The sequence below is a fragment of the Carassius gibelio genome, chromosome B4, assembly GCF_023724105.1.
Source record: "Carassius gibelio isolate Cgi1373 ecotype wild population from Czech Republic chromosome B4, carGib1.2-hapl.c, whole genome shotgun sequence".
Taxonomy (NCBI): domain Eukaryota; kingdom Metazoa; phylum Chordata; class Actinopteri; order Cypriniformes; family Cyprinidae; genus Carassius; species Carassius gibelio.
This window is the reverse complement of record NC_068399.1, coordinates 192,083-219,280: the sequence shown is the minus strand read 5'-3', so window position 1 is coordinate 219,280 and position 27,198 is coordinate 192,083. Positions and strand designations below refer to the sequence as shown.

At 44.4% G+C, this 27,198-nt stretch overlaps 1 protein-coding gene across 2 annotated transcripts; it reads right to left on the bottom strand.

Moving 5' to 3' along the window:
- Nucleotides 1-26: 26 nt before the first annotated feature.
- kdm5a (lysine (K)-specific demethylase 5A) lies at nucleotides 27-21,860 on the bottom strand. Of its 2 annotated transcripts, none has more exons than XM_052553886.1 (27): nucleotides 21,363-21,860; nucleotides 18,569-18,646; nucleotides 18,357-18,479; nucleotides 14,322-14,492; nucleotides 14,099-14,242; nucleotides 13,947-14,004; nucleotides 13,767-13,861; nucleotides 12,808-12,966; nucleotides 12,606-12,725; nucleotides 12,341-12,499; nucleotides 8,458-8,639; nucleotides 8,222-8,384; nucleotides 7,926-8,045; nucleotides 7,621-7,815; nucleotides 6,319-6,500; nucleotides 6,112-6,236; nucleotides 5,887-6,037; nucleotides 5,684-5,807; nucleotides 5,247-5,602; nucleotides 5,000-5,138; nucleotides 4,024-4,203; nucleotides 2,720-3,424; nucleotides 2,518-2,646; nucleotides 2,288-2,432; nucleotides 1,992-2,212; nucleotides 1,483-1,911; nucleotides 27-694 (listed from the first exon to the last, which is right to left on the bottom strand). In XM_052553886.1, exons 1-27 carry the CDS (start codon nucleotides 21,507-21,509, stop codon nucleotides 479-481), a joined length of 5,016 nt encoding a protein of 1,671 aa, XP_052409846.1. In that variant the 5' UTR covers nucleotides 21,510-21,860; the 3' UTR covers nucleotides 27-478. The 2 variants fall into 2 exon arrangements, with proteins under 2 accessions (XP_052409846.1, XP_052409847.1); XM_052553887.1 differs by having other exon boundaries at nucleotides 5,684-5,804; nucleotides 21,363-21,820.
- Between the last annotated feature and the right edge of the window lie 5,338 nt (nucleotides 21,861-27,198).

Sequence of the window (27,198 nt, the reverse complement as noted above, 5' to 3'; positions counted from 1 at the left end):
ATTAGGTTTTTGTATTTCTTCAAAACTGTTGGACAGAAGAGAACACTTTATTAGCAGTGAAATTCACAATCAGTCACAAACTTGACATGTATCATCATCATCATTTATCAATCATCAATCATCTTTCTTTATTTGACAAAAGCTGAGAAAAAGACCTCCCCATCATTGACTGCTTAAAAACCACATACATAATAAATAGATTCACTAAATACAAGCATTACGTGCCCCGTCCTCCGTATGCTGAGGGCAGAGACTCGGTGCGAACAGGAGGTTCACTGCTGCAGGATCTCATGGTGACGCAGCAGATCAAGCTAGTTTAGGTTCTGAGCTGCAGAGATTTCCCCGCACCATGTTTATTCAGTCTTGATACATCACCAGGGGGCTCCTTCAGGACTACAGTAATAATAATAATAATAATAAAGAGCTAAATGTGTGGGGCCCAGGAGGTGATGCAGCAGCTGCTTGTGTGTTTGTGAGGTTAGCTGCTCTCCGGAGGATTGGTTTGGAGCAGCGCTGGGACAGACACCGGCGAGGACATCACCACAGTCTCCGCTCCCACTGTGACAGCCGCCGAGGCTTTATGTGAGCAGGCCGAGCAGATGTAGTCTTCATTCTCAGCCATCTCACAGGACACCCCCACACACACCTGATGAAACCACTCGTCACAGCCGCCGTCACACTGGACCCAGTCCACCTGCAGCCAGAGGAGAGCCAACACAGAGAATCACACCAGGCCATCTGAACCGTGCCCCGAACTACTGCGATCGCTCCGGTTCATCTGGTCCCTGGCTCGTTAGAAGAGTAGTGTGAGCGCTAACCGCACCGGAGCAGAGCTTCTGATACATGCAGGGTGATTTCTGATCTCTTAGGGTCACCGCGTCCCAGACTCAAAATAATGAAGCACAAAGTTAACAAATGGATGCACTCCACTGTGCTGAGTGAGAGCGCTGCTGCCTTCCACGGCTATCCAGACTTCCTATTTCCTGCTAATAAAGTTGTGATTATGAGCTCGTTGTATTCAAGTGATGTGTAGTTAGAAAGAATAAAATCTAATATTCTACTGATCAATAACAAAAAACATTCACCGCACTAGACGGTCAAATACATGCCTCTTTCATTGTTTATAATCCACAGGCTATAACTGCTTTAAATGCCTATATATAAATAGGCACAATTTTAACGACAAGGTGATGTAGTTGTTGAAATAAAATAATGATAAAAAAAATAATAATAATAAAGAAGAACAGCATCTACAGCAGAAGTCCCTTTAGGTCCTACCTAACTCCCAGTAATCTCCCAGGAGTACACATGACTTGAGAGGCTGTTCATGTCCAATCTCTGATAAAGAAACTCATATTTACAATGATTCTGGGCCAGACTGTAAAGTGTAATGTGAGTGCAGGGCAGCGGGGACAGTTACGCTCCGGCTGGGGTCAAGGTTAGTGAGAGTAGTTCCTCTGTAAACAGTGAAGGGTCACTCACCTTGTCTTTGCACGGCCGCTGGCAGTTCTTAGCAGCGCAGACGGCGTTCTCGTCGTTGGAGTCCTCCGCTCCAGACCAGTCGTACTTGGAGGGAATGTCCAGAATCTTCCGGCTCTTCTTCTCCAGGCCCTCCTTGGGAAACTCCACCTTGGCCGCCGCCTTCTCCTTCCTCTTGCGCTCCTTCTCCTCTTTAGCGAGACGCTTGGCCAGCTGCTTCAGCTCACGGGACTTGTCTGGGTTCAGCTTCAGCTTCTTCTTCTTGGGCTTGAGCTCCAGAACCCGCTTCATGTCTTTGGACTTGGACCGTCCCTGCACGCCACCGGCGGCCAGAAGCAGCTGCTGCTCGGCTCGCTCCAGCTTCCTCTTCCTCTTCTTCTCCATGTCCTTCAGCTTCAGCTTGACGTGTTTGTCCAGCGAAGTGTCCTCAGGCTGCGGGAGCACAGCAGGTTAAAGAGGTCAATGCGTGGACACAAGATACACCTGCATGCACAGGGTTTTGAGTATCTCACCTCCATGACCTGCATGAACTTGTCCTCTGAGGGTGGGTGTGTGGCCTGCAGGATCCTCCAGATGTGCTGCGTCTCGTCCAGAGACACCTCCAGCAGGTCTCCCTCCATCATCAGCTCCTCCAGCTGGGCCTTGGCGGCCGGAGACAGCTCCAGCACCGGAGGCTCCAGGCTGCGCGGCACCAGCGGGGTCTTCCTGGGCTGCTTGCGCGGCGCCGCCGGATCTGAGGAGAGATCAGGCTACATCAGGTCTACTGGACTCTTCACTCTACATGTGTAAGTGTGTAGTGACTTCTCACTCTGAGGACAGGACTTGGAGGCAGAGGAGTACGCGTGCTCAGTGCAGAAAGAGGGCATCGTGGGCCACATGTGACTGACCACCTCCTCCGACTTCACAGGAATCTCCTCGTCACAGAACAAGTACGGCTTCACCTCTCCAGAGTCCTGCGGAGAGAAACACGAGACAGAGAGACTGAGACAGATCTAGTGATGGCTGACTGTGTGTGAGAGGATTCAGGGATTCACATACCTTCATGTCATATCCGTAAGTCTCTCTGATGTCCTCGTCTGAGTCCGTCTCTTCATCATCGTAGTCCATCGAGGGCCGTGGTGACGTGGCCCTGCTGAAGCCGGCCTGCTGAAAGGTCTGGATGTGGCCCTGAGAGTGAAACAGAAGTTAGTGGTGGAGCCCTGATATGATCAGTGGTGATGTGTGGTGTGGGGTCACGTGCCTGCAGGTCGGGGTTGGCGGCCGCCTTCTGCAGCTCAGCGTTGATGATCTTCTCGGTCTTCTCTCGCGCGGCCAGCTCCACCATGCGCTGGCTGAGCACCGAGAGCTTGGCCAGGGCGGAGGAGAGCTCGTCGGTGGCCAGGGCCTGTCGAGCGCGGTCCTGCCAGCCCATGGCTCTCTCGGTCAGACACTGCAGCGCCTCTCCCTCGGGCAGCCGCACCGGCAGCTTCTGCAGCGACACCAGCAGGGACAGGATGGTCTCCAGCCGCGGACGCCGCGAGCGCTGGCACAGCGGGCACAGGAACTTGCTCTCTTTGCTGCCGGACACCAGCTTCTTCTGCGAGCCGGCTTTGGGCAGCGGCACACAGGCGCCGTGGAACCAGTCCCTGCACAGCTCACACTGCAGCATGAAGCCACCGGCCGTCTTACGACACAGACAGAACTTCACCTCCTCGATGCGCTCCACCAGGGCCATCTTGGCCAGGTTAGCGGCGCGGAGCGAGTGGATGGCCTCCAGCTCCTGCCGCTCTCTGGCTTTGAAGGAGGCCACGACGGTGGCAGGGTCACGTGTGTCCTCCACACTGTCCTCCAGGTCACTCAGAGCGTCCAGCTCCAGGCCACGCTCCTTCTCCAGCAGCTCTTTGACACGCTTGCGTTTGCTCTTGCTGGTGCCGTACACGCCGATGTCCACACGTGGACTGAGCACCTGCAAGAGTTCAACCGCAGGTGAGTACAGATGAACACCACAGGGTCACTCAGCGGCTGATTCTCCTGACCTCACTGGTTCTTCTTTTCAGACTTGACCCGCAATTTACATACATTTCTCAGAAAACAAGACTTCTTCTTAAGACATTCTGCTTCTCAAGTAAATGCATCTTGATTTAAGCTATTTGTACCAGAAAACAAAACAAAAAATACTGAGGAAGAACATTATGTTTAGTTCTCCAACTACCATGTGTGCCATGAGGACATTTATATTCATGAAACACTGGTCAAAATTAAACTAAATTTTACTAAACCAAATAATTAGTACATCATTTTCTACATATTTCACTAGTGTAGGAGTTCTGGGGCTGGAGCGAGGGTCATATTCCTGCAGAGTTCAGCTCCAGCCTTGACCTTGAACTCACCTGTCTGTACTACTAGCAATCCTAAACACCTTGATTAGAGTTTGAGCTGAACTCAGCAGGAAAGTGGACCTCGAGGGCCAGAGCTGAGACCCCTGCACTAGTGTGTCATTGTGTGTCACCTGCTGTAAGGGGTGTGTGTGTCACCTGCTGTAAGGGGTGTGTGTGTGTGTGTCACCTGCAGCAGGGTGTAGGTGGAGTTCTTCTTCAGGAAGGTGCGGGCGGTTCTCTCTCTCCAGGCTCTGGCAGAAGCCACCTGTGACTCCACCTGTGGCAGAGCCTCTAATCTGACCGGGATGGAGCGTCCTCTCCCTAACAGACCCTCCAGCTGCTCCAGGTAGGCGTAGTTACTGCCGTTCTGCTCGTGGAGATCGAGACACGGGTCACATGACGTGCTACAACTACAACATCACAGTGATAATCTCTTCCACAGCATTTATACCTTTGATATTTTCAGAAATATCTGTGAACTAGCATGCTGTTCAAGCATGACCCGTATGTCTGCATGTCTTGAGTTTACTCTAACTTCTCTCTTTTTGGGGCCAGGGACCCCTTACATGGGGGAAAAGTTTTAAAGGACCCCCTTATAATCCTAACAGTGATTAATCATCTGCTTACTTCAATGTGCACTCCTAGATTCCATTGGAACTTCTGTTTTTCTGGAATTAGTAATTTTTCTGATTACATTAAAATGTTTAGAATATATCAGGACCATATGAATTTCATTTTATTATTTCTCAAATTTGGTTTTATTGTTCTCAAATTCAGTAGCCAGCTTGCTCCTAATTCCACTCGCTCTTCCATTTACATTCCCCCCAGAAATGTGAACGAACCCTCGTAGTACCATCACAGAGAGACACAAAATCACCCTCCACAACATTTTCTTTAAATACACCTTGATGGTGAAATGATCTCCCTACACACATCCTGAATGAAGAATCTTTACTGTCCATTAATAAATCACTGTTCCAGCTTGTACTATCCTGTACAAAAGCTGACACCTTTTATTACTAACATTTCTTGTGTTTTTGTCTCTTTCAGATGAGTAGTTTGTTGTATTCCTCATTTGTAAGTCACTTTAGATGAAAGCCCTTGTGAAATGAATAAATGTAAACAGAAGTGCTCAGGCATGACCCAGTGAAACACACGGTCACCTGAATGGCCTCCACTTTGGCCGTCCACTCTTTGGCTTTGTGCAGGGCGTCTCTGAGGGCCAGAACATTGGGCAGGTATGCTGGGATATTCTTGGCCTCATTTACGATGCTTTCCAGCGTCAGCAGACTGTGGCGAGGCCTGCAGGGAGACAGAAGGAAGACAGTCACAACCACAGAATTTCACAACAACCCAGGACTACTATACACCCATTTACTCGTTTGACTTTTGTCTATAATGGGAGGTCACCTGGCCTGCAGGCAGGCGCGCGCCCGCTCCTCCCAGTGCTCAGACAGCGTCAGCAGCTCCTGCAGCTCGGCCATGGCCTTCTCCACGGCGTGATGGGGCGGCAGACCCACGCCGGAGTCGATCAGCCGCTTCATCAGCTCCAGCGTGAGGCGCTGCGGCTCCATCAGTGTGAGCCGCACCTCGTCCAGCCAGCGCGCCTGCTGCAGCTCCTGCTTGAGACGGGGCAGCTCCGGCAGCTCCAGCTCCAGCCCCGAGCCCAGCTCCAGCAGCGCCTGCAGCTTCCCAGAGTCTGGAGTCTCGTCGGCCAGCGCCGCCTGTGCCCGCTCGTGGAAGTCCTGCACGCTCTCCAGCAGCTCCTGCGGCGCAGACACACACCAGGGAACATGTCAGACCGTATACCAGACGGCTCAGACGGCTGCGGAGGCTCGTGGACTCACCTTGACGTGTCGGGCCTGACTGATGACGCAGGGCAGGCGGTACAGCTGCTCCACAAACACCTTCAGCTCCTCCACCGTCAGCTTGCTGCGTGCTTTCTGTGCGCTGCTCTCGGGACGCTCTCTTCTTAACACACACACACACACACACACAGGGCTGAGTGACGGGACACACACACATATCTCACACTAGTCTAGTGACTGACCTGTGCCTCTGTTTGTGGCTGAGCAGCAGCTGAGCCACAGACGAGCAGGTCTCGGCCTCCTTCACCGTGTCTCTGAGGCTGTGCAGCAGGCTGTTCTCAGGGTACTTCCTGTCCTCTGCATCCTCCAGCAGCACCTTCAGCTCGATCAGATCTGTGGAAGCACAAGCGACCCGTTTATAACCCGCAGATGTGGACTAACGGTGGTGACTGTGTGTCGTGTCTGACCTTTCTTGCTCTTGTTATCAGCAGCCAGTGCCTCGGTGACCCTCTTGGCCCAGGTGTCGTAAGACTGCGCACGTGACTTCACCCCGTAGAGCATGGCGGGAAACTCGTCCTGATCGTACCTGAACCTGCAGAGAGCAGTGAAAGCTTCTAGTTTAATCAGGACTGATGCACTGATGTGTAGCGAGGCGGAGTGTGTCACAGTCGTACCGCAGGCACTTGTTGCTGGCTGCGCAGCTGCAGAGCTCGGCAGCGTGATGCAGACACACCAGACGCTGCGGGCTGCAGCTGCAGGTGAGCGCAGACAGGAAGCAGGTGGTCTTGCACTTCCAGCACTGCCGCTCATCATCAGGCACCAGCTCAAACACCTCCTGCTCCGAGCACAGCACCCCCTGCAGGACGGGAGGAGCTTCATGACCACCAGGGGCAAACACACTCAAGCAGGAACAGGCGCTCAGCTTTGGATTTTATTCAGCTTCAACGGTGTCTTTTTTCTATCTTTATCATTTCTACTGCTTTTATAAAATTCCATTACTGATACTTTCAAGATGTCGTCTATTTATATGAATTTCTAACAATATTAAAAGACAATATTAAACTGATTTTTTTTAACTTTATAAGGGCATTTTTTTCAGTAAACCTGTTAAATGTGTGTCACGTTTTGTCAAATTATTACATTTAAACAATTAATTCAATTAGAATAATACGATACTAAAGGGTTGTTACAATTGCATAATTGTACATAAAGTTCATAAAGATATCAAAGTACCTCTACTGTGTTTTGCGTGGAGAATCACAGCACTTCTGCTCTAACTTTGTTTCAAACTATTTTCATTCAGCAAAATTTACAGCATTGTTTCAAAAATGTCATTTAATGATAACTTCAAGTTTTTTAACTGTTGTATAAAATCTATATTACATTTCCAAGAGAACCAATATTCAAGAAAATATCACTCTTACCAGGTATTCTGCAGAAATGTTAAGCTCAAATTTAAGACTTTTTAAGACCTGCACAAATAATCGTTTTTTCTTAAGCCATTTTTTCTGAAAGTGTTAAATATCCCCCTCTTCCCAAATACTGAAGCCTGACTGGTTTTGCTTGCGTGGGAGCAATTGAGCTCCCAGACGCATATGACACACGTGTTTCTTGTCTGGGCCGAGCCCACGCAGAGGCCATGCTGGAAGGGTCAGAGCAAATGACAGTCCAAACCCTTCGGGACACTATTTCTGTGATCCTAAACTGCACGTAGGCTAATCCATTGCCTCGGCCCCCTGTCCAGCTGCAGGAGGAAAGGCCGAGTGATAGTAGGTGGCTCCACCCCTAACTCCAGCACTCGAGCGTCTACAATTTACAGTCGCGATGTATTTCAGGCTTCAGTATTTGGGAGGAGGATAACCCCAAGTGTAAGCTATGCAGGGTCTCATTCCCTTAATGCAGCTCTGAGGGACATGGAAAACTTTAACCTACAATTACATATGCATAAGTAATGTTTAGATATTTTGAACTCTCACCGTCTCCTGCACAGCTGCTCTGAGCCGGCTCTCCTCCTCGATCATGTGTCCAAGCTCTCGGACCACAGCCGCCGCCAGCTCCACATCCAGACTCTCCGGATCGGCCGCCATCTTACACACCAGCTCCTCGTGGGAGAAGACGCAGTAGCGCTGCAGACGCCGGTAATGAGCCACACACTGCCTCCCGATGGGCAGCTGCACAACACACACACACACACGTATGTCGTCACACACATCTACACACAAACACAGCAAACCACACGCTGCTCAGTTATGTGTTGATTCACTGGCTCTAGAGGACACACCCAGTCTGCAGTGCAGAAGTTGACTGCCTCAGCAAAGTTGTAGCCTTGATTGAAGCCGCTGTGATAGGCTCTTGGGAAGGTGACGACAAACTCTCCCGCACACTGATTGGTCCGGTACACCTGTATGATAATGAGGCCTGTCAGTGACTGCTGAGGATCTCTGTCAGATAACACTGTCCTAAAATACTGCTGCGAGGGGTGAAAGATTAATCTCTTTGTTCATTTCTTAAGCAGGTGTGAAGCTGGTTTTGCCGGATATGATCAGAACACAGGGCAGATGAAGAGGGGGCTGTTACCGGGACGCCGTGCTCCATGAGGAGGTTGGGGTTCATCAGGGTGACCAGCTGGTGCAGGAGGTCCGGCTGAGAGTCGAAGAGCTCCGGAGCCACTTTCTTCATGACGGACTCCAGCTGCTCAGCGGCGTGTGCTGGGACACCGTACCAGGTCTTGGGCTCACCCCTGATCAACAGACACACGTCACTGGTCTCTGCCGCGCTTCCACACGCTCAACATCAGCACACGCAGGACTCACCAGTGCAGGTAGTTGATGGAGTAGCTCCAGTGGTCCTCGATGTGCCAGCAGAAGGACGAGAAGCACATGCCCACGTACAGCCAGGGCACCTTCATGCCGCTGATGTCTCCACTGATGTGCGTCAGCACCGACTGCTCCAGAACCGGCATGTTGTTCAGGTTCCAGCCCGAGTTTGCGTACTCCTGCACACACCACATCACCAGAGAAATCAACACTCAAATGACAATCAGGAAGACCTGTCTATGGACATATCTCACCACAGAATCACAAGACAAAAAGAGTAAACACACACACATATATACACAGGTGCTTCTCAACATATTAGAATGTCGTGGAAAAGTTCATTTCAGTAATTCAACTCAAACTGTGAAAATCATGCATTAAATAAATTCAATGCACACAGACTGAAGTAGTTTAAGTCTTTGGTTCTTTTATTTGTGTTGATTTTGGCTTACATTTAACAAAAACCCACCAATTCACTCTCAACAAATTAGTATATGGTGACATGACAATCAGCTAATCAGCTCAAAACTAGGGGTGCTCCGATCACGATAGGCCGATCGTTATGCGCATCTCATCAGTAAAACTGGTTCTTTAATCAGCGGTTAATTCCATCAGGTGCGTGATTTCACGTAGAGCAGCTGTTACTACACAGAGCCATTGTTAATAGAGAAGATGCGCAAATCCACTTCATTTTCAGTGTTTTTTGGCGCATCTTCTCTATTAACAACGGCTCTGTGTAGTAACAGCTGCTCTACGTGAAATCACGCACCTGATGGAATTAACCCCTACTCAAAACACCTGCAAAGGTTTCCTGAGCCTTTACAATGGTCTCTCAGTTTGGTTCACTGGGCTACACAATCATGAGGAAGACTGCTGATCTGACAGTTGTCCAGAAGACAATCACTGACACCCTTCACAAGGAGGGTAAGTCAAAAACATTAATTCCCAAAGAAGCTGTTCACAGAGTGCTGTATCCAAGCATGTTAACAGAAAGTTGAGTGTGTGGAAAAAGAGTGGAAGAAAAAGAAGAGAACCGCAGCCTTATGAGGATTGTCAAGCAAACTGGATTCAAGAATTTGAGTGAACTTCACAAGGAATAGACTGAGGCTGGGGTCAAGGCATCAAGAGCATCACTACAGTTGTTGAATTTCTCTTGTTAAACCACTCCTGAACCACAGACAACAAAAGAAGAACTGGACTGTTGCCCAGTGGTCCAAATTCCTCTTTTCAGATGAGAGCTAGTTTTGTGTTTCATTTGGAAACCAAGGTCCTAGTGTCTGGAGGTAGGGTGGTGAAGCTCATAGCCCAAGTTGCTTGAAGTCCAGTGTTAAGTTTCCACAGTCTGTGATGATTTTAAAGTACGTCATGCTTCCTACTACTGACCAGCTTTTTGAAGATGCTGATTTCATTCTCCAGCAGGATTTGGCACCTGCTCACACTGCCAAAAGCACCAGAAGTTGGTTGAATGACCATGGTGTTGGTGTGCTTGACTGACCAGCCAACTCACCAGACCTGAACCCCAGAGAGAATCTATGGGCTATTGTCAAGAGGACAATACAAAACAATGCAGATGAGCTGAAGACCACTGTCAAAGAAACCTGTGCTTCAGACCACCTTAGCGGTGCCACAAACTGATCACTTCCACGCCACGGCGAACTGAGGCAGTAATTACAGCACAAGGAGCCCCTACCAAGTATTGAGTACATGTACAGTACATGAACATACTTTCCAGAAGGCCAACAATTCACTAAAAAAAATTTTTTATTGGTCTTATGAAGTATTCTAATTTGTTGAGATTGGTGGGTTTTTGTTAAATGTAAGCCAAAATCATCACGATTAAAAGAACCAAAGACTTAAACTACTTCAGTCTGTGTGCAACACGAGTTTCACAATTTGAGCTGAATTACTGAAATTAACTTTTCCATGACATTCTAATTTATTGAGATTCACCTGCATACACACACACACACACACACACACACACACACACTAGGGCTGTCACTTTTTATTCGATATTCGAATATGCATTCGAACATGACGTGAAATATCCGTAATCGAACTATAAATAAAATATTTTTAAAATGCCACATGTAGTGCATTTTTTACAGTCTATGATTAGACCGTTTTTTTTTTATTTAATTCTTTGCCATTTTATCCAGTATATGGCACTCTAGACGTATTGTAGTGTAGACCCATGACACAAATAGAGCGAATAAGAGCTAGTAGCCAGGCAGGTCTGTAATCTCCGAACGTGTGTTGTCCACCGCGAGGAACATTGTAAAGAAAAAGAGAGTTGATAGACTGGTGTTTCTTGCAAACAATATTAAGAAATGAATTAATAATAATAATAAATATAGGCTAATTAGGCTAGGCTATATGCTTCAGTCCTGCTGCTAAGTTGTCACATTATTGTTTGTGCCTGTTCTGAATCGTTTTTTTATTTTATTTTTTCATAAAAGGGGGGGTGGAATGCTATTTCATGCATACTGAGTTTTTTACACTGTTAAAGAGTTGGATTCCCATGCTAAACATGGACAAAGTTTCAAAAATTAAGTTGTACGTTTGAAGGAGTATTTCTGTTCCAAAAATACTCCTTCCGGTTTGTCACAAGTTTCGGAAAGTTTTTTTCGAGTATGGCTCTGTGTGACGTTAGATGGAGCAGAATTTCCTTATATGGGTCCTGAGGCACTTCTGCCGGAAGAGCGGGCTCCCGTATAGCAGAGCACTGAGAGCACAACAGACTTCACTGATCAGAGCGAGAGCGGCGCCAAATGTCACAAAAGAAGTGTGTTTTTGGTTGCCAGGGCAAGACAACCCTGCACAGATTACCAAAAGAGAAACAGCATAAAGGGACCAGTGGATGGAGTTTATTTTTACAGAGCATCAACGGAGTTGTGCAAGTGTTTGTGTTTGTTCCCTGCATTTCGAAGATGCTTGTTTTACAAACAAGGCCCAGGTTGACGACGGATTTGCACATTGTTTATTTCTTAAGGATGATGCAATCCCAACGGAAAAGGGTCACGATCGTGTGTTGGATCCGCATGCGGTGAGTAAAACTGCTTCAAATATCTCTGCCTCCTTGTTAGTGCGTCCGCCTCCCATGCCGAGACCCGGGTTCGAGCCCCGCTCGGAGCGAGTCGTTGCTGCTGCTGCTCTCGTTCAGTTTCAGCCTCGGGATCTGATTCTGGATCATAAATAAACGGCTGAATCTGACTGTTAGCCATGGTTTGTTTTGGATGATGGTTTTTTCCTCACGGTAATGTCACAGCTTCCAAACGCTCTCAACGCAAAAGCCTACTGGCGCTCATGATTCTTTAGCTCCGCCCACACGTCACGCCTCCAGTCGCTCGTGTTTTTCCGGGAAAAATCGGCACAGACTATCTTTCTCTTATGAATATAATAAAACTAAAGACTTTCTGGAGTTATGAAGGATGCAGTACTACTCTATAGGTACTCAAGATTAACAGGAGATGCATTTCACCCCCCCTTTAAGCCTAATGTTGTGAGAGATGCATAGTGGCACTTCATATAAGTTGATATTCTAAGTTGATAACCTGCTGTTTCAAACATTAAGTAAAAAAATAATAATCCAGATAGTCCTGTTTATGACTCACTGTTAATACATTTGTCACTGAATCTCCATTAGGCTACAATGTTTTTTTTTCACGTAGATATTCAAATATATTTGACTACAATGCATGATATTCGATATCCGTGACAGTGACAGCCCTAACACACACACACACACACACACACACACACACACACGCACATATATGTGTGTGTGTGTGTGTGTGTGTGTGTGTATGTATAAAATGTATGAATGAAATTTCTTCATGCACTAGTATGGGATGCAGTCATATGAAATGAAGCATCTTACGTCCTCATCGCCGATGAGTTTCCTCTTGCCGTCTCGCACTGGGAATCCACTGCCCATGTCCTTGGAGCTGATATCAGCGCCGTACTCCACGATCACGTCCTCCTCGATGCTGCTGACCAGACGCCAGAACTCCTTCTCCACCAGCTCCGTGGGCACCATCTGACACACACACGCAGCATGTTAACATGTGTTAGCACTGCACCCTGAACCCAGAACTCTGCTTTAAATGCTGGAGACTGTGCAGACAGTCTTGAACAACACTTACGTGAACAGGCATGTTAAAGTAATCAGACTTGAAGTGGTCAGCCATCTCGCCAAAGCTCTGGAGCGTGTACTCGCGCACAGCCTGCTCGAAGCCGAACGCCTCCCGGGGCTTGCTGCACTCCTGTGTGACAGGCAGCAGGACTTTAGTGCATCACAGAGAAGCTTTCGTTACAGCATGTGTGTGTGTGTGTGTTGAGCTGTACCTCTGCCACACACTTGGGACAGCGCCAGTCTCCTTTGGGCACGTCCTGCAGCGGCGGGATCAGGCAGAAGGTGTGGTAGCTGTCATCACAGCCGTCACACAGCAGGAGGCGGTCCTCCTCGTCGCCCCGCCCACACGCCATGCACATGTACAGGTCGATCTGTCAGTCACACACACATACACTCTTGAGTTTTAGGTCAAAAACACAGTGTTCTGCAGAGGATATGCTCAAAACATCAGAACAGAAGACAGCACTGAGTCTAAAGATGTGCTTAGAAATGATGAACTGCTGACTCTCCAGTACTGAAGCATGGAGTGCCACAGGGCTCAGTATTAGGTCCTTTACTCTTCTCCTTGTACAAGCTCCTCTTGTACAAGGAGAAGATATTATCACAAATATCACTCCTCTGATATTATCACAAAGCATTAGCATCAGTTTTCACTGTCAATCAGATGACTTTCAGCTTTATATTTCCTCCAGACATAGCAAATTTGAGCTCATTTAAATTTTCTTTTAAATTCTGACAAAACAGAAGTGATGCAAATCTCGACTGCATGACTGTTTATATCCTTGCACAACGTAACTTTATTATCATTCAGCTGTAATCTGCTCTATTAGACAAAGCATAAATATATTATAAACATTAACTGGTTAGTGGAAATGAGCCAGAAATCACATCACTAGCTGGTCTCTAGCTGGACATCAAGTCAGCCATTGTGATGGTAATAAAGCTGAGCTCATGTTCATAAAACACTACAGACTGGTAATGACAGTAAGAGTCTGATCGCTGGAAGCTTGATTCCACACAGATGGCTTGGACAGAGATGCTGATGCTTTGCTCCTGTATTCAAATCAGGTCAGATACAGAGGTATAATGGTCCTTTAGTGCGGTCTGTACTGTAGAAGCTCAAACACAGGAACAGATATAATGCATTATGACACACAAACGTCATACTCACATAATTGACCTCCAGCACCTCCTTGCGTGGACGCATTTTAATAGCAAACGCCTGCGCCCTCATGTGCTTCTGTTTCCTGAGGAAGCCCTCGTCATCTGGACACACACACACACACAGTCTTAGACGCCGCTGTCTGCTGAACAGCACTGATGTCTGTTAGAGAAGCGCTGAGCGTCTCACCTGCTGTCATGATGTCTAACCTGAACACCTGCACAGCTTTGGGCTCCGTGTTTTCACTCTGAGACACAAGCATCACATCAGCACAGGCTCACAGGACAACATCCAAGAAATACAAGAAGATTGTCTGTATGAGTCCTGACAGAGAAACTGACCTCATCCCTGAGCCGTCGAGGGGAACGTCTCTCCACGCGTCTCTCCTTCTCTTCATCCTCTTCTGCGGCCTCTTCCTCTGCACCTCCAATGCCTTCATCTACATCCTCACTGTCAGGGGCTTCTGGGTAAAGCCTGGGAACGCTCTACACACACACACACACACACGTCAGGAGCGACACGAGGCACACGTCACATCACAGCAGCTGCAGGAGTCAGACTCACGCTCAGCGTCGCTCCCGTCTGGAAGAGCTCATATGGATACAGGATCCGCTCAAAGTGGGAGCGCAGCAGTGTCCCCACACCTTTCCCAGCCGGAAAACCCATGCGACTGCTGATCCTGGACCAGCGCTTCTCCTTACAGACCGCCTCGAACCCTCCTTCAGCACGCACCAGCTGCCGTGACACAGAGAGAGGAGATCAGCTCTTCATCAGTGTCGTTTTTAAGAGACCAACTAAACACACAGTTCAGAAGCATGAGTAAGAGTTGAGTCTCTTCTGCTCACCAGATTCACTCAAATCTTCTGAGGAAATCAGCTCAGTTCACAGAATGTTCTAAAGTGCAGTTCTTGAAAAATTCTCAAGTTATCAAATATATTCTTAAGAAGAAAATAACACCTGGGTAAACTCATGACGCACTGACAAACTCACACTTTATTGTCTTTTGTTGCTTCCTGCAGATTACCCTAATAATCACAAGATTTTCATCAAGAGTTTGACTGGTGCTCAGCTTCACGTTTTAATGCACCATGTTTTTGAACAGTTACTTTAAGAAAAGCCTGTCTCAAGCTGCAGTGATGTTTCATTAGCCCCTTTAGCCTTCTCTCTCTCTCTCTCAGAGTGAACGCTTCTGCTATGTGTCCACGCTTCTACAGCGTCCTGTGCGTTCAGGTGCGCTGAATACTGACAGAGATTATGCACTATTTATACGCTTACATTTATAGTGTTCAGTTAAAGCTCCCTATCGGACTCGTTTTAGAGTTGCTAGTATATGTAACTAGTGCTGTTGTGATGAATAAATATATCCCCATAAATTAATTTAATAATCCTTACTGTTTGGGATTTAAGAGAAGTCTGGGGCTGTTGTTCATGATGATTTTTAAAAAGATTCTTTTCAGGACGTTTTGTCTTAAGAACAATGTTGAAAAAATTAAATAAAATCATTAAATATATATATATATATATATATTTTTTTTTTTTAAGATGATTTTTTAAGAATACGAAATATTCTTAACCTTTTTCTAAAAAAATAAGAGGACAATTGCAGTAGAGAAGAAATTTCTTCTTAAGAATGTTTTGTGAATCTGGCTCCAGTGCTGCAATTACAGGTGCTGGTCATATAAAAAGAATATCATCAAAAAGTTGATATATTTCACTAATTCCATTCAAAAAGTGAAACTCGTATATTATATTCATTCATTACACACAGACTGATATATTTCAAATGTTTATTTCTTTTAATTTTGATGATTAGAACTGACAACTAAGGAAAATTCAGTATCTCAGGAAAGTAGAATATAACTTAAGACCAATACAAAGAAAGGATTTTTAGAAATCTTGGCCAACTGAAAAGTATGAAAATGAAAAGTATGAGCATGTACAGCACTCAGTACTTAGTTGTGGCTCTTTTGTCTGAATGACTGCAGCAGTGCAGCATGGCATGGAGTCGGTCAGTCTGTATTGTTTCATTGGGGAAGTCGTGGCCTAATGGTTAGAGGGTTGGACTCCCAATCGAAGGGTTGTGGGTTCTAGTCTCGGGCCGGCAGGAATTGTGGGTGGGGGGAGTGCATGTACAGTGCTCTCTCCACCTTCAATACCACGACTTAAGTGTCCTTGAACAAGGCATCGAACCCCCAACTGCTCCCCGGGCGCCGCAGCATAAATGATGAACACTGCTCCGGGTGTGTGCTCACAGTGTGTGTGTGTGTGTGTGTGTTCACTGCTCTGTGTGTGTGCATTTCGGATGGGTTAAATACAGAGCACAAATTCTGAGTATGGGTCACCATACTTGGCTGAATGTCACTTCACTTTCACTTTCACTGCTCAGGTGTTATGAGAGACCAGGTTACTCTGATAGTGGCCTTCAGCTCCTCTGCTGAGGTGAGTTTGGACACAGAGCTCTGTGAACAGCCAGCCTCTTTTGCAATGACCTTTTGTGTCTTGTCCTCCTTGTGCAAGGTGTCAATGGTCATCTTTTGGACAACTGTCAAGTCAGCAGTCTTCCCCATGATTGTGTGTAATCTACAGAACTAGACTGAGAGAGCATTTAAAGGCTTGGCAGGTGTTTTGAGTTAATTAGCTGATTACAGTGTGGCACCAGGTGTCTTCAGTATTGAACCTTTTCACAATATTCTAATTTTCTTAGATACTGATTCTGGGATTTTCCTTAGTTGTCAGTTATAATCATCAAAATAATTTTTTTTTACCAAACAGATATATATATAAAAATACATGAAATGAGTCCTGGAGCAATCTAGAAAAGTAATGGGTTGAAAGTCACATGTCTCATGAGTTTCTATTTCAAATATGAATAAGATATCATGAAAAATGAGACTCCTGCAAATATTTTTATGAGACTATGTCTACACCCCCCACCCCCCAAATATAAAAAATACTGTTTTGAAGGCTTCCACAAACTATTTAGTCAGTAAACATACCACTGCACATTTTTTTCAATTATAAAACACTAGACAGAAACTTAGACATCATATAAATGATTTATTTGAGCACTAGAAAAATACAATAAGAATAATTTGAGTAAGATAAATAAGAATAATAAGAAAAATAATTCAATTAATAATAAGATTTAGCTTTGTTTGCCAACTACAGAACTTCCTGAGATTGCTAGAGATGCATATTTTACAATGAATTACGATGCAAATAAGTGCTGATGTGCTGATGGCCACTTATACAGATGGTAATAACACAAATGTGCCAAAGTAAATAATCCACTCTCTCTCTATTCATATAGACGCGTTCACTTTGATAGCCGTGATCATACAGTGATAGCCAGCTGATTTGGGCTGATTTGCACTCAAACAGATGGTAATCATGCAGATACATTCACATTCAACATAAAACACACTCTCACATATATAAAAACTGTTGGAAAATAAAACAAAGGAATATGCGATCGCTGTAAGCTCCGCCTCCACCAGCTGACAGGTGCATCAGAGTGCGTCACGCCTCATTCTGTTTGTGACACTGTATGCTGCAAAACCATGCCGTGTTTTTACTACCAAGATGCAGTTTCCGACCGTGAGTTATTCCATAAGGGACGCAAACAGTTCTGTCGCTGAAGAACTGAAACGTAAACAAAGGAATTATGATCCATATTACAACGCGATTTCTTCGTTGGACTAAACATGCTCCATGAGATGTCCTTCAGTGGACCCTTACCTTCCTAACTGAACCGGGATTTACAGCTGTGGATGTGTTTATGACTCTTTATTACCACGGATCTGGTATGTACAGCCTTAACATTGTTCATGTTTTTAAGTGTACTGAATACACAAATGTAGCAAATACAGTCTTTATAAGCTTTCCATTGAAAAACAGCGATCTGTCGTCGATGCTTGAGGCTTAGATCTTTATAATGATACATAGTTTATCAAGATTAAATTTGTCCTGTTTCATTTAATCAATTCATAATCACTGACACGTGCGAGTTTAGAGGCGTTGAGGACGAGGGCGTCGGGGTGCAGGTTAACAGGTCAATGTCACTTTAGATCAATTTAATGTGTTCTTGATAAAAGTATTGATTATAACAACTCTCTAAAGCATGAATGCTGAAGTGAGCATGTGTATGCAGCACACTCACACAGACACAGTCTCACACACACACACACACACACATTGTGAACACACACCCGGAGCAGTGAACACACACACACACACACACACTTGTTTGTTTTTGTGTAAAATGTGTTCATCCCATAAGTGTAATGGTTTTTATACTGTACAAACTGTATATTCTTCTTGTAATACCTGTGTCATACCCATGTCATTATACAGAGCTGTGTCCTGATATGATACAAAAACAAGATCACACACACACCTGGAGCAGTGAACACACACACACATGCACAGACACACACACACACTCTCTCTCACACACACACACACACAGACAGACAGACAGATGGACAGACACAGTCTCACACTGACACACACACACTTAAAGTCTCTCATACACACACACACACACACACACACACACACACACACACACAGACAGTCTCACACACAGACAAGGGTTACCTTGCTCAGCAGGTACAGGTCCAGCACTTTTCTCTCCACGTGAGGAAGGCGCAGTTTGCAGCCCTGGAGCTCCCAGAACTTGGCGATCTGGTCGAAGAAGTTGAGCTTGACTCTGGTGAGGGCCTGAAGAGAGGAGACACCAGGTGAGAACACACACAGCCATCTTCATCATCATCATCATCATCATCACAGGACCGAGAGACTGAACTCACCTCCAGCTCATTGAGCCGCTGGATTCGAGGAGTGAAGCGGAAGCTGCGCACATCACAGGCGAAGGGAGGCTGCCAGCCCTACAACACACACACACAAACACACACACACACAGCAGCTATGAGTCTGAACAGAGCAGCTGCATCCATACACACATTCACACACACACTTCAACCAGAGCTGACCCTGGGAAACCAACCCATCACTTCAGCATTTAAAATAATGACAACATTTACTTTCATGTACTAAACTAGCCAAAACATCATACAGACAAGTAAAAAATACATACAAATGGGAAAAAAAGATGGTTTCACTACGGTAGAACTGTTACTGTTACGGTACCTGCGGCGGTCAGATCCGGTCTTTTACCATGTTTTACTATGGTAGATCGTTGTTACTATGGTACATCGCTATTACGGTACCTTCGGTGGTCGGATCCGGTGTTTTACCGTGTTTCACTATGGTAGATCGCTGTTACGGTACCTGGGGCGGTCGGATACGGTCTTTTACCGTGTTTTACTATGGTAGATCGCTGTTACTATGGTAGATCGCTGTTACAGTACCTGAGGCGGTCGGATCCGGTGTTTTACCGTGTTTCGCTATGGTAGATCGTTGTTACTATGGTACATTGCTGTTACGGTACCTTCGGTGGTCGGATCCGGTCTTTTAACGTGTTTTACTATGGTAGATCGCTGTTACTATGGTACATCGCTGTTACGGTACCTGCGGCGGTTGGATCTGGTGTTTTACTGTGTTTTACTATGGTAGATCGCTGTTACGGTACCTGAGGCGGTCGGATCCGGTCTTTTACCATGTTTCACTATGGTAGATCGTTGTTACTATGGTACATTGCTGTTACGGTACCTTTGGTGGTCGGATCCGTTCTTTTACCGTGTTTTACTATGGTAGATCACTGTTACGGTACCTGCAGTGGTTGGATCCGGTGTTTTACCGTGTTTCACTACGGTAGATCGCTGTTACGGTACCTGAGGCGGTCGGATCCGGTCTTTTACCGTGTTTTACTATGATAGATCACTGTTACTATGGTACATCGCTGTTACGGTACCTGAGGCGGTCGGATCCGGTCTTTTACCGTGTTTTACTATGGTAGATCGTTGTTACTATGGTACATTGCTGTTACGGTACCTTTGGTGGTCGGATCCGGTCTTTTACCGTGTTTTACTATGGTAGATCGCTGTTACTATGGTACATCGCTGTTACGGTACCTGCGGCGGTTGGATCTGGTGTTTTACTGTGTTTTACTATGGTAGATTGCGGTTATGTTACTTGCGGTGGTTGGATCCGGTGTTTTACCGTGTTTCACTATGGTAGATCGCTGTTACGGTACCTGAGGCGGTCGGATCCGGTCTTTTACCGTGTTTTACTATGGTAGATCACTGTTACTATGGTACATCGCTGTTACGGTACCTGCGGCGGTTGGATCTGGTGTTTTACCGTGTTTCACTATGGTAGATCGCTGTTACGGTACCTGGGGCGGTCGGATACGGTCTTTTACCGTGTTTTACTATGGTAGATCGCTGTTACTATGGTAGATCGCTGTTACAGTACCTGAGGCGGTCGGATCCGGTGTTTTACCGTGTTTCGCTATGGTAGATCGTTGTTACTATGGTACATTGCTGTTACGGTACCTTCGGTGGTCGGATCCGGTCTTTTAACGTGTTTTACTATGGTAGATCGCTGTTACTATGGTACATCGCTGTTACGGTACCTGCGGCGGTTGGATCTGGTGTTTTACTGTGTTTTACTATGGTAGATCGCTGTTACGGTACCTGAGGCGGTCGGATCCGGTCTTTTACCATGTTTCACTATGGTAGATCGTTGTTACTATGGTACATTGCTGTTACGGTACCTTTGGTGGTCGGATCCGTTCTTTTACCGTGTTTTACTATGGTAGATCACTGTTACGGTACCTGCAGTGGTTGGATCCGGTGTTTTACCGTGTTTCACTACGGTAGATCGCTGTTACGGTACCTGAGGCGGTCGGATCCGGTCTTTTACCGTGTTTTACTATGATAGATCACTGTTACTATGGTACATCGCTGTTACGGTACCTGAGGCGGTCGGATCCGGTCTTTTACCGTGTTTTACTATGGTAGATCGTTGTTACTATGGTACATTGCTGTTACGGTACCTTTGGTGGTCGGATCCGGTCTTTTACCGTGTTTTACTATGGTAGATCGCTGTTACTATGGTACATCGCTGTTACGGTACCTGCGGCGGTTGGATCTGGTGTTTTACTGTGTTTTACTATGGTAGATTGCGGTTATGTTACTTGCGGTGGTTGGATCCGGTGTTTTACCGTGTTTCACTATGGTAGATCGCTGTTACGGTACCTGAGGCGGTCGGATCCGGTCTTTTACCGTGTTTTACTATGGTAGATCACTGTTACTATGGTACATCGCTGTTACGGTACCTGCGGCGGTTGGATCTGGTGTTTTACCGTGTTTTACTATGGTAGATTGCGGTTATGTTACTTGCGGTGGTCGGATCCGGTGTTTTACCGTGTTTCACTATGGTAGATCGCTGTTACGGTACCTGAGGAGGTCGGATCCGGTGTTTTACCGTGTTTCACTATGGTAGATCGCTGTTACTACGGTAGATCGCTGTTACGGTATCTGCGGCGGTCGGATCCGGTGTTTTACCGTGTTTTACTATGGGAGATCGCTGTTGCTACGGTAGATCGCTGTTACAGTATCTGCGGCGGTCGGATCTGGTGTTTTACCGTGTTTTACTACGGTAGATCGCTGTTGCTACGGTAGATCGCTGTTACAGTACCTGCGGCGGTCGGATCTTGCAGATGCCCGTGTTCTCGGCGATCTCTCGGATCCTGTGGATGAAGCTGAACGGATCGCTGAAGTCCTGCCAGCTGGGCTCGAACACCGGACACTCCGGAGGAGCCTGGAACTCGCGGAAGAGCGCCATAAGTAACCACTGCGCCACGGGCCGAGCGTTAGATCATGGTCACGGGTCGAATCCTGTCTGCGTTCGTCAGCTGGGGGTTTGTTTATTACGCGAACAAAAGCTGCCGCCGCTTCCAGTCACTTCCTCTCACTTCCGCGCTGGTTCCTCTGTATAACACGCGTCAGTCGCCTTCAGCGATCATATCCGTCAGTAATCCGAGGGATCCAGCGGGTTTAGTCCGCTAATAATTAGACTATACTCAAACAGACGCTGGTAGCATCTTCCGCTAGCCTCCGCTCCAATGTTTCCGGAAGTGTTACCCTTCAGCTTCCGCTGGAGAAGCCCAGGAGAAGGCGCCATCTACTGTATCGGAGTGTGTAACAGACAGAACACCTCAAAGAGACTTCAGTAACGTCACAACTTCATCGTGATCTGAAATTCTTCTAATTAAGACACTTTATAAAAATACATATATATATTTCTGAAGTACACCATCATCATATAATCCCTGATATCCTACAGCATTAATCATTTCTTCAATCATAACACTGAAACAGTTCTGACCACATTTCCTCATTAATATTAAAAAAAAGACGTGTCCATCCTGCTTTTACTATTATTGACCTGTTAGTTAAACATATCAAAACCCAAAGTCTGCTACTTCCTATATTACTAATTTTAATCAATAATCCTCTCTACGTGGATTCAAATTATTTTTCTATATACAAATAAACTGTCATCATTCCGTCCCTATTGAAAATCATACTGATTAATCCATTTCATTTCTCATTTCAACCATAGCATCTGTAATATACCTACCTTTTTTAAAATGACTGACTTCTTTGATTTTAATCATTTTTTCCATCCACATGATGTGATGTTAGATCACTAGGCCTCTATATTTTTCAGGATCTTCCCAGGTTTTTGAAAAGGTAAATGCTCTTTTCCACTGTCCAGGGACTTCACCTTCACGCCAGATCCTCTATAAAAACTCCAAGATAACCTCCAGAGCCTCTTCTGGCAGATGATGGACATCATACAGCTCAGTGCATCTCGTCCAGGGCCTGAATCTTCACATCCATAGGTGCATTTCTCCTTTTTCTCTTAGCCTTGCTGCTTTCCTTTTCTTATGACAATCACATTCCTCCTGGTTATCCATACTCATGTTTTCCTGAAATGTTTAAGAGCACAATTCTTTCATTGATATCAAACATTCATCATTCCACCGTGGAACTAGTTTCTTGTTTTGATTGATAGGATATGATGGAGGAATGTATTCTTCTGCAGCATTTACTACCATTGAGCTGGCTTTAATCATACAAATATCTACATTTCCATTCATTCATATAAACAGAGTTTATCTTTTATACTGTTCCTCACAGTTTGCTTTGACAAAACTCCATTTGTAAACATAATTTACATTACATTTACATTCAGTCATTTAGCAGACGCTTTTATCCAAAGCGACTTACAAATGAGGACAATGGAAGCAATCAAAAACAACAAAAGAGCAAAGATATATTCAATTCAATTCAAGTTTATTTGTATAGCGCTTTTTACAATACGAATCATTACAAAGCAACTTTACAGAAAATTACGTTTCTACAATATTTAGTAGTAGTTTATAAGTGGTGAATGTCAGTTTGTGCGCATATGCCAGATTTTTCAGAAAAATTTATACAAGACGTAGTCAGCCAGACGATTAAAACTATTAACAGCAATTATTATATGATGCAGTCACACTTGTAGCAATATTTGTTAGTTCTGTTGTTGATTCAGGGTTAGCATCATCTGAGGTCCTCTGAGGGTCAGCATCATCTCTTCTCAGGTGTTCTGGATCCAGACTGGAGCTTGTGTAAATCCTAGTTACCACGGGATGAAGATCCAGCAGAAACAGAGAAACACATAGAGACATCATTAGCATAGCTGCTGATCCAACAAAGTAAAATTAGTTTAACCCAAGCTAATGAATAAAAATGCACATTTGATCAGATGCAACTACACTCACAATTTAAGAGATACATTATTCGAATGCTTGGTGAAAGAGATGTGTTTTTAATCTAGATTTAAACAGAGAGAGTGTGTCTGAACCCCGAACATTATCAGGAAGGCTATTCCAGAGTTTGGGAGCCAAATGTGAGAAAGCTCTACCTCCTTTAGTGGACTTTGCTATCCTAGGAACGACCAAAAGTCCAGTGTTTTGTGACCTTAGGGAGCGTGATGGGTTGTAGCGTGGTAGAAGGCTAGTTAGGTACGCAGGAGCTAAACCATTTAGGGCCTTATAGGCAGAGGTGGGTAGAGTACCCAAAAACTGTACTCAAGTAAAAGTAAAAGTACTTCTCGAAATATTTACTCAAGTAAAAGTACTAGTCTGAATAGTTACTTGAGTAAAAGTAAAAGAGTATCGAATAAAAAAAAATCTACTCAAGTAGTTAGTTACTAGTTACTTTGGGTCATAGAGTAACCCTAACCCTAATATATACTAAGTCTATTTTTATTTAGATATATAGATAAAATGTATGTAATGTATGTGTGTGTATATAAATGTATATATTTAATCAGCCTTTACTCCAATTTATGTAATTTATTATAAAACCATGTCTATTTAAGCAACAGATATAATTTTCATGCCATAACATATTTTTAATACGACTGACTTTATATTAAATGTGAATTTAACATTGAAAGTTAATGTGATAAAATATTGCTACTAATCTTTCATTGTTCAGAAAGAGAGTAAATAACATTTACATTATTAAAGATCATTTTCACTGACAGTCTAGAGTTCAATCACTCTCAGAAACTCCCATTAAAAAAAAAGAAAAAAAAAAAAGAGCCAGTATAGTCTAGATGGAAATAGGGGTCCACGCGCACCCCCGGCTTTTTTTATGCCACCTGATTTTTTTAAATCCTTAAAGTGTCTATTTTCATAATCTGCCAGGTGCCAAGCTGAAATAATGTCCCAAAGGGTTCTTTTTTAAACCTTTGCTGCACCTGAAAGGAACTCGAAAAATCAAAAAGTGATATACAAAGTGGCCTAACATTAGAAGTAAACAACATACAGAGACAAATGAACACATTTTCCCATACAATTCTGACCCCAGGAATTTAATGGAATGGTTATATTTGACATTTGACAACATATTGACCTTATTTCTGGACAAAAATAGCAAAAAATGGCCAAAGATCTGTAGAGGATAAACAATTTTTTCGTTTTCTCAAGCGCATAGGGTGATTTTTTTTCCTCAACATATTATTTCTTTATCATTCAAGTGTCTATTATAAGATTAAATTGGGTACCAAGCTGAAATAATCTCCAAAATGCTTGATTTTGAACCCTTTGCACCAAACCCGAAAAATCTAAATATGATTTAAAGTGGCATAACTTTTGATGTAAACAACTCACAGAGACAAATGGACACATTTTTCAATACAATTCTGATCCCAGAAATTGTTATTTGTCATGTTTTTTAACATTTTGACCATCTGTGGTCAAAAAGAGCAAAAAAAGTTCATTTGACAGCATTTTTATTATACCTAACAGCCTGAAATAGGGTTTATTTGAACCTTTTACTTCACCTATCCTGAACCTGAAGAAATTTAAAATAGTTTTACTTTTGAAGTTAATTCATTTTCAATTTTTAAGACATAAGTGTACATTGAATCGATTTTCCATGTCTAAAAAAAGACGTTTCCTTTTTCAACAGCAAATAACGGACGAACGTAAAGGGAGCACTGGAAACGCACAAGTCAGCAATATTTCTTATTTATTGGCATTTCGTGCAGAATAACAGCAACAGGAGTGCAACATTCTCGAAAATATACAGAGTATATACTGTCATAACAAAAGAAAAACATCGCTGCAGGCTTCCAGCTGCATTTATGATTTAGGCAACACAGACTGGTGCGCAAATAACAGCCTGTAACTGCTATCTACCAAGCAAACAGCATTTCACTTGCACGTTTTAGTAATAGACAGTAGGCGTAAATTAGAATAAACGCATAAAAATAGATTTACATAATAAACAAATAACATAATAAACATAAAAACTTACGTGTGGTAGCCTAGCTGGTCAGATAAATCTCTGTTGACAGCTTTGTTTGATGATATTTTTTATTATTTTTTGGCGCTTCTGACTGAAGTCCGTGCTACGGATGTGGACCGTATCTGCAAGACGACAGTCAAGCGAGACCCAGCGTTTACTTGGCACTTTTGGCGCTGTCGTAAAACAGACCTAAAACAGAGCTCAAACGGACCTGTGCTGTAACGGACCTTATAGCATCACAAAATGTTACTGTATAGTTTTTAAACACTGATAATATTGCTCAGCTTAATGACAATGCATTTATCTCATGCTCTAGATAGAAAAAAAATATGCAGACAGGTAACCATGTTGTTTTGAAAATGTTTATTACACGGAGTTCTTCACACAGTTTGAGAAAAGTATTTCGGATGTGGTCCACATCAGGTAGTCTCTGACAGTCTATGGTCAAAACAGTGTTGGCTCAAATTCGTTTTGCAGATATGGGCCAGAGCAGTTTTTAGCCCTTTTTTAAATGCAGTCGGCTCAGATATGTATCACAGATTCGGGCCACACCAGTGTAGCCTATGTGAAAACAGTATCAGCTCAGATTCATATTGCAGATCTGGACCAAATCAGTGTCAGACACAGCTAATGTCTTTCGGTTACCTATGGGAAAAGTGATCTGGGCTGGGCCAGATCTGTAAAATGATATAAATACTGAACTGATGACAGTTAGAATGTTTAAGCTGAAACCTTTATCTGGCACGGATCTGGTTCACAATCAGAAAACATCTCTAAGATAGAAACGGAGGCAAGGGGCTTAAAACGGATCCGGGCCAAATGTAATTGCTATCTGGGTCGTATGCACATTATTGCTGTTACTGTATTTGGGTGTGTTGTTGCAAAACTTAATTGTAAACTTTTCATGATTATGAGGTTTTTAACTGACTAAAGTTATGATTACTGACTTTATATATTTGAATGTTTGATAGACTTGATGCCATAACGTCATCGCCAATGCCAGTCATTACGTCGAGCGTAAAAGAACCAGTGAACTGTTTTTTTCAACCGGTTTATTGAATCAAACCGTCCGAAAAAACCGGTTCACGGAAAAGAATCGGGCTTCCCATCACTAATCGACACTGATATCCAGTGAGTGATGTGTGTGTTTCGTCTGCAAGCATGAGATGATATGCTACTACTGCCTGCCGGTGTGGTGCAGTAAAATGACAGAAGGGGAGACATTCATTAATTTATCATCTCAATTTTATGCTAGTTTTATTGTTACAAATGACGCGACTCGACTGTACTCGGAAAATATTTTCCGAGTCCAAAATGTTTAAGTCCATGTCAAGTCTGAGTACAAATTCACCTGAGTGCGTGACAAGTCCGAGTTCATTCAAAATTAGACTCGAGTCCGGACTCGAGTCCGAGTCCAAGTTCGAGTACCCCAACTCTACATGCTGAGTTTCTGAATATCCTTAAATATCATTAAAAATATTTTTGGATGACTCGTAACCACGGACGCATCACTGTCAGGAGCTGATAAAACAGGTGTGATACATAGTAAAGCTTTGACATCACTTTTGCCTCTATTGGTCTTACCTGTCCTTGACCCACTTCTTTGCCCAAGTACATAACTGTAGATTGACCAAATTCACATTTGACCAGATTTAACGTCAGTG